The sequence below is a fragment of the Lolium rigidum genome, chromosome 3, assembly GCF_022539505.1.
Source record: "Lolium rigidum isolate FL_2022 chromosome 3, APGP_CSIRO_Lrig_0.1, whole genome shotgun sequence".
NCBI lineage: Eukaryota > Viridiplantae > Streptophyta > Magnoliopsida > Poales > Poaceae > Lolium > Lolium rigidum.
The window spans coordinates 253,323,264-253,331,204 of NC_061510.1; the positions used below are offsets into that span (position 1 = coordinate 253,323,264).

The window sequence follows — 7,941 nt, forward strand, 5'->3', positions numbered from 1 at the left end:
TTCCAACACTTAAAATTGGATAACACAGAAGCAACTAGATAAGAATATAAGATGCACGAAGGCAGTTAAATGCAGACAGCACTTGCTTCCACAGCGATTTCTCAGTCCTTGTTTCAATCCAGCAATGCATCCAGTACCATCTGCAGAATATGATAGAAACAGCCACACTTCACACGGACTAGCTAAGATTCAGTGTCTGCCCAAACATGCGCACTATCGAGAAAGGAACAAAATTGTTGAACTCCATTAGATTCCCGATAATCTGACGACTGACTGGTCGCAACAGAACATGAACAGGCAAAGCAAGCGAGCACGCGATAAGATCCCGAACCACATTGTATTTAATCCACCAAAAATATGAACCAAACAAGAGCGTCAGGTGAGAAGCCCGACATTGATGCATGGGCATAATGTTAAAAGGTGAGTGATTTACTAAATAAGATGGCCATGTTTCTTTTTAGCATAAGGGAATAATACAGTCCAACATATCTCCGCAACTCCCTAATTGGAAGGAGGGAGCCTTGCTTCAGGCGTATCATTTTATAACTTCTATGTTGTCTCTTTTCTTATCGAACGACCAAACTGATTGTACATCGGGACTAGTTGGAAACAAACCAGCATGCACTCCAGTCGGTGAACAGATTTGACCAGGTACCTGGGGTCCATTCAGCACCAGTTCCTCACTGCAATAATCATAACAAGGCATAAGTTTTCATTCTATGAAGCAAGTAGAATATAACATAACTTCTAGATAAATTAACATGTATATCTCTTGATAACATGCCAATAAAGGACAAATTTAAAGGAAATGAAGCGCATCAGTGGTATGGCATTACATGTCTCCTATTCTTTTGCCAAGACCAACACTAAACATGTGTCGTGAATATCAGTAACGCTCAGTTACTTGAGCTGCACCTAAACTATACATCTTATGAAATTGCAGAACAGCCAACCATAAAACGTCATCTTCTCCATTTATACAAGCTGTTGTAAAACCTAAAAAGTGCATAAGAAGGATTCACAAAGTCATCTTCTCCATTTATACAAGACCACTTGTCTTAATTACAAGCTAACAAGCTACAAGTGCAATGGAAGAATGAAAATGAATTCAGGCACCAACAGATAATGCAATATAGGTTCCACTTCCGAATTCATGCATTCGAGAATATATAGTTATTAGACTGGGGCAGAGCCAGGACTAGGGCCACTCAGGCTTTAGTCCTGGGCCTGGACCAAAGCCCATGTAATATTCTTTGACTTTTTACAAAAATAATGAGAGCTAGTTCATAACAAGGCACCGGGCGTGGTTGTGGCCTGTGGGCACCTGCTCCAGCAAATGCAAGATGGAAATAGTCTGTTTTACAAGTAATTTTAAGATACTCTATAAGCATTATAGGATGCCTATGAATATAAAAATAAACTATATCTATTGTTGCAGAACAGACTCAGTCTAGTGAATATTGCCACTGTAAAGTGAAGAACACTTAACTAAAATATACACTTTAATACAATGAACCCCCTGTATTTAACCTGGTCACTGCATAGGACCTACATGCTGGGGCCTAACCAGTAAATATAACCCATAACTGTCATCGCTCAAATTATGTTTCCGTGTTACTGGGTCCCAGACACCTACTCCCTATTTACTTTTCTCCCACGTCAGACACTCAAACTCCCATGTCAGATTCACGTCCATATAATCATGCCGAGTCAGAACACCTGGGTCCTGAGTCCCAAGACAGGTTCTGACAGATGTGCTCGTCGAAGTAGAGTTGAATTGAGTAGATAATAATCCAAACTAAGTGAATAAATCTTTATTGTATAAGATACCGTAGAAAATAAACCAACTTATTATAGCTTCAATACCAACTCACATGGATGCAACTAGCGACCTCTCATTGTTGGTTACCAACCGAGCAACCTTGCCACCCTAACCTCCACAATATCAAGACATAAAACAAACAAACGAACTACTAGTGATTTTCAACCAAAGGGAAAGAACAGATGAACAAAAGATAGTTTTCTCATCCCTATTCCCAATTTTTGAGGAAGTGCATACATAAACTAGCTTAACATGAAAGATAAGTACAGATTGCCAAAGAAAACTACAGATCTAGAAGCTAGTTTCTTTACTATTTCTCATCTTGGAGTTGATAGTTGGTTGAGTGGCTCCAGCATGGAACTGAGGGTACATCTTTCCAGCATGGAGTTGATGAGTGCTGCAGTGGTCCCATGCCAAGTGCAAACTCTATAATTCATTTATCTTGCATCTCATGGCCAAGCTTAAATTTGCAGTAGGTTGAACTTGGGCTCAAAACAAACATACCATTTGTTTGTTAGGAACAGTTGCTCCCGGTTTGACCAACCATACCAAGTATTCCATACTGAGCCAAATCTACCGCAGCGATGATGCACATTTTGCTGTGTCCTGGCAGCACCTCCATGACTCGGTATTTTTAAATATAGCCACCTCCAGTCAAAGGAAGGCCAAAATGGATACAAGAAAACGGATGATTCGTCTTAGCCTTCAGGGTAAACAAATTTCACTCAATTGCCCTAAATAGTAAATTGTTCCAACTTCCTAACATATTGTCGGTCCCTTAAACTGGTAAAGTAAAATCAAAGCGCTTGTCAAACATAAGAAAGAGAAGTTCAAATATGATAGCAATAAATGGGGCAGTCTTAGCTTGCAGTGAGCTACTCTGCACAGCACAAATGGCAGATAAGCCACAGAATGCACATGCTGGAATTGACACGTCAAATAAAACTAAATTCAGTTTAGTGCATTGCGTATCCTAAGAGAGCATCATGTGCCCACTATGTTTATTCACTCTTTTCACTCCAAGTATGATGGACTCAATGATTGTCAGGCAATTCATGCCCTCTAAATAATATATTTACATTTTACGCTGCAAAACAAGACTCTTTTTTTTCGAGAGCAAGCAAAACGCGTGCCATATTTTTATAGAAGGGGAGAAAACACACATACAAGAAGTTGTCACTGCTTGTGAGCAATCAGTTCAACCCACCCTAACTCCACTCCACAACACCTAAGCTACCTCTCGCACTAGGTTTTACCTACCTCCTGCTCTCACACTCATCCATACACTGGAAATGGCACTGGACGAAAGTTTCTACAAGTAGATGGAAACAATAACCATTTAATATGTTGTCTGTGATTTGTGGGTTCACTTCAAACAAATTCTTGACAGGCAACAGCACATAGAATTGAAAGGTTCACTTGCCATTCTTGCTACCTAATAGTTTCAGATACCAGTTACCATCAGCGTGAACCACCAGCAAACACCAAATACAGAAATTTTAAAAAATAATCTAAAGATAAATGGCGTGACCATTCGTCACATATGCAAAACAACTGAACTGCATGCACTGTCGCATGTTTAATTATTTGTCATACACTCATACACAAGACTAATAACCAGAGTGCCGCTGGTGCTTCTAGTGGTTCGGAGAGAAAAGGATCAGCCACATACCCTTGGAGCAACATGTGTTTCACAATACAACAAGATGGGGCTCATTCTAGCACAGAATATTGTAGAAATCTAAGCAAGTCAGTCGTACTGCATACCAAACAATGGACATTACCTATAAATTTCTCTTGGCTTTCTGTTCAGGAACTATTACAGAACTTTTTGAGCTTCTATAGATACAAGTATCATACAAATGTTTCAGCGCATTGCTGCTTACATGTATTGATATACAAAGCTATACACAGCGTATGAACAAGTTTCAAGCTTAAGTTAAGAATGTCAAACAGTTGATAAGGACACAAAACTTTATTGCTGCAGAAAATTTAGAACATCATTATAGTATGTCAGAGGACTTACTTGGACCAAGAATGACCAGGATCAGGTGACCCAAAGGGGTGCACACGGGCTGCTTTGTTTGGAGATCCAAAACCAAAGTCATTGTGTATAGCATTTTCTGACACATTGTGTGAAAGGAACAGACTCTCTGTATCAAGAGGCAATTGCTGGAAGGGTGATCTCTGCAGCCATAAACCATTGTCATCCAAACCAGCACCAAGGGGGCTTCTTGTTCCACCACCCAAACAATTGACACCATGGTTAAGTTGATTTGTACCATGGTTGGGTTGATTCGTATTTGGTAGAAACCACTGTGCCTGAGGACCTCGCAGGCCTAAACTGTCCTGAACCAATGGTGTGCTCCACATCTGCCATGTGCCTTGCTCATTGGTAGCCTCAGTTGACACTGAACCATTATGCCCTTTTGCAGTTGAGAAATGTGAGGATTTGATAGGATTTTCTTCAACAGTCCGTAATCGTGATAGAGGACACTCAATTGGTGAAGGCATGGGGTTCCTAACATGTGGTTCCTTAGGGATATCATTCAAGGCGAACCTACTATCCCAGTCTGGAGGAAAGTTGTCAAGAGACTCTGAAACTGGCCCAAGCAATGCGATGGCATCAGGATCATAGCATGGATCCTCAAATTGCTCTGGTTCTTCCAGTAATGCTGCTTCGGCCTCTTTAAAGAAGGGCAAGTGTCCAGCTGGGGAATGAGATAGTGGAATGTTAGCAGGTTCTCCATTCACTGGCGGAAACCCTGTAGAGTGCATGGATTGGCTTAACTTGCTGTCCAGAGGAGGATAATGAGCCAGAAAATTTTGAGCACTATTTATTTGTGCTCCGTTTGGTTCAGGCAGCAAATTCTTTTCGCGAGCTGAAGCAGTAACAGTGGGGTAAGGGGAAACTGATGCTGAGCGACTAAACAGCTGATGCCATGACTTTTTAACGCCTGTTGGATGTCCCTGCATATTTGTACTAACCTGTATAGCATAACACAAAATAAATAAATGTAAGATAGTCAACTGGGTGAAAACAATATAGGCTATTTGTTCAACTGATAACATACACTAAATAGTAATGCCCTTGTTACTTACAGGTTGATGAAGATTAGTCCACGAATTTTTAGTTTCTCCGGCTGGAGCAGATTTGACCATTGCTGGTGTTGCTGCAGGTTGGGTATCTCTTTTAACTGCATTACTCTGGTCAGTTGCAGTAACAAGCGGTTTAGTCACCTTGTTAGCTTGAGGGGCAGGGGACTGAGCACTTCTACCAAAAAAGGAACCACCGCTGAAACCTCCAGCCATTCGGCCAAAGTACTTTGCCCTGTTTTGTACTATCTTACTACCCGGACTGTTAGCTTCAGAGTTATGGGGCTTATATCCCTCTGTCCAACCTCTTGTTGCATCCCGCCTGTCTGTCTCGTTCCTTCTACCGGAGCCGCGCTTCATCTCACCGTCTCTGCTTACTCTTCTGTCAACATCCTCGCAATCTGAATTGCTCTTGCTTGATCCCTTGTCTTCCTTCCTCTTTCTCTCCTGCCGCCTCCGTTCTGCTTCCTTCCTAGCATCCTTCTCCCCAACGGGGCTAGCGCCTTTGGATCTTTCTTCAGCCTCTGCTTTCTCATCCCTCAGCTTTCTTCGCTCCTCCACCAATTTGGCCATCTCTTCCCGCTGCTTCTTTTCCTCCTCCTCCAGCATTTCCTTCTCCAGCCTAGCCAACCTCTTCTCCTCAGCCTTCCTTTTCGCCTTGTCGACTCTGCTCTCCTCAGAATTCGCTCCATTCTCGCCTCCTTTCGTCAACACTCGGCCATCCCGGCTCAAACCGCCGCTATCCCCTGATGACCCAAACCTAAACACTTTCTTCCAGAACCATGCCATACTTGCGCAAAAGCATGAGAAGAGACGCCATGAGAATCCTGAGTACGAGTTGTCGGTGGAGCACTGCAGGTCAAGCCAGTAACCCGGGTCGCCAACAGCATTGGCCCAATCCTGAGTGCAAGGCCACCCAGCCGGCACCTTCCCTGCAGGGCCAAGGTCAAGCACAGGGCGCTTGGATACATGGCCACAGTAGGAACACATGAACTTGCCACCACCGGGGTTCTGATCCCTGTAGGGATTGTTGCAGTTGCGGCAACGGCGTGTGGCGGTCTTGCGGAGCTTCTGGAGCTCCAGGGCGTGGGTGCGGCGCTCCTCGCGGAGGCGCGCCGAGCGGCGTGCGCGCCAGAGCGAGAGGCGTGGGAGGAGAATCTCGTACCAGAAGAGGGTGAGGAGGAGGACGGAGACGCAGGCGAGGCGCGGGGAGGTGACCTCGAAGCGGTAGGCGGCGGGCAGGAGCTGGGAGAGCGCCCAGAGGAGGATGAGCGGGAGGACGAGCCACGGCAGCATGGTGGCGACGCGCCGCGACCACCGTTGCACGGCGCACAGTATACACATTATCCGACCGCCGCCGCCGCCGCCGCCGAGGCCCTCACCCGGAGGTCGATCGCCAGCGCCTCCCTCCGAATCTCACCACCTACCTGATGGCAAAAGCGGGTGGCTTGCTTGCTCGGTCGGTCTGCGGCGCGATGCGATGCGATGCGGCGGCTTCGAGAGCGGAAAGGGAAAGGGGAAAGGAAACCCTGGGATGGAAGAGAGGGAGCCGGCGGAAAGGAAGGAAAGGCGGCTCCTTTGTCGCGGATGCCCTAGGAGAGATTGGGATTGGAGGGGTGGAGGAGCTCGAGGTGGGCGGTGGCCATGGCGAAAACCCTAGCTTTCCTCTCTCTCGGATTGTGTAATTTCCTTTGATTTTTTCTCTTTGTCTTCTTGGTTTGGTCGGCGAGGGAAGGGGAACCAGATAAAGCATCATTTTTCTTTTTGCCTCCTTTTCTCCAGTTATTTTTGGATTGCTCTCACGTTCGTTCGCCTTTTTTTAATTAACAAACTGGTACCTACACTAATGACACACGGTGCTGGACTTTGGAGTGGGAAATACAGATAGCTATTGAAAACAGTTAAATAGTGTGTTATTGCCAGTTTTCTGATTTCTAGAATTGTCACCATAATTTTTTGCTTTTCTAGCAGATGACATTGTAACTCCCAACACTCCCTTCGTCCATAAATAAAGTGTACAATTAGACATGTTTTAAGTTATACTTTATTATATTTGACCAACTTTTAGAAAATAGTAGCATTTATGGCACTAAATTAATATTGCTAGATTTACTACTCCCTCCATCCCAGTTTACAGGGCCTACGCGTCTCCCAATATCGTTAATTTGACTAATATAATGAAAGTTTTATGCTATAAAAATTATACCATTAGAAAGTACAACATCTGAAATTTCTAATGATATATGTTTTGCCGTATATATCTTGTGTTACATTGCTTAAATTGACAACCTAGAGATACGCGCAGACCCTGTAAACCAAGACGGAGGTAGTAGTAGGAAAAGACTCATTCCGGGACGGAGTTAGTGAGCCAGGTAGAATGCACAAGAGATTGATATTTGTGCAATCACACGAGGCTCACTAGTGAATGGATCATAGCGGACAAGAGGGGGGGTGAATGGACGCTACACAAATTTAAGCCTTTTTCAGTTTTTAGCAATGCGAAGGTAAAGGTGAAAACTTTAGTGGTGGAGATGTTCCTAGTATAATCCTAGGCAAGTGCAACAAGTAAAGGAAACAAGCATGATAGTAAGAGTAAGGAGCGGGACAACCGGATGGCGCGGAGACGAGGCGAGGTTTGTTTCCCGCAGTTCGTCCCACAAAAGAGAGTACGTCTGCGTTGAGGAGGTGTTAGCCTCACACAAGAGGCTAGACGGCCACACCACGAAGAAAGGCCTCACCTTCTTTCTTGAGAGGGCTCCACAAAGGGGCTCCCTCTTCTCCACTATTGTACCGGTCGAGGCGGTGGTTCCTTCACAACGTTGGGGTGATCTCCACAATACTAGGAGGCTCCCAACAACCTATGGGGCTAGCACAACACCAAGCTAGCCTCCATAGGTGCGCTTCCTCCAAGATCCCACCATAGGAACCCTAACTCCAAGATCCACTAAGGACTAGTATGATTTGGTGAAATCTCTCTTGGTAGAACTATAGATCGGGGCCTCCTCCACCATTCCTCAAAATTT

The 7,941-nt window shown here is 44.6% G+C and overlaps 1 protein-coding gene across 1 annotated transcript; it reads right to left on the minus strand.

Annotated features, from left to right (window-relative positions):
* Positions 1–318: 318 nt before the first annotated feature.
* LOC124703303 lies at positions 319–6,622 on the minus strand. Its single transcript, XM_047235528.1, has 3 exons — positions 4,925–6,622; positions 3,849–4,810; positions 319–683 (listed from the first exon to the last, which is right to left on the minus strand). The coding sequence occupies exons 1-3, from the start codon at positions 6,260–6,262 to the stop codon at positions 536–538; spliced, it is 2,448 nt and encodes an 815-aa protein (XP_047091484.1). The 5' UTR covers positions 6,263–6,622; the 3' UTR covers positions 319–535.
* Positions 6,623–7,941: the final 1,319 nt, after the last annotated feature.

Bases quoted from the DNA above. Each gene is read 5' to 3' on its own strand.
- LOC124703303 (XM_047235528.1), bottom strand. From the start codon at position 6,262: ATGTGTATACTGTGCGCCGTGCAACGGTGGTCGCGGCGCGTCGCCACC. The intron at 4,811-4,924 runs GTAAGTAACAAG...TATGCTATACAG, and splicing joins GGACTAATCTTCATCAACCT to GTTAGTACAAATATGCAGGG. The intron at 684-3,848 runs GTAAGTCCTCTG...TGATTATTGCAG, and splicing joins CCTGGTCATTCTTGGTCCAA to TGAGGAACTGGTGCTGAATG.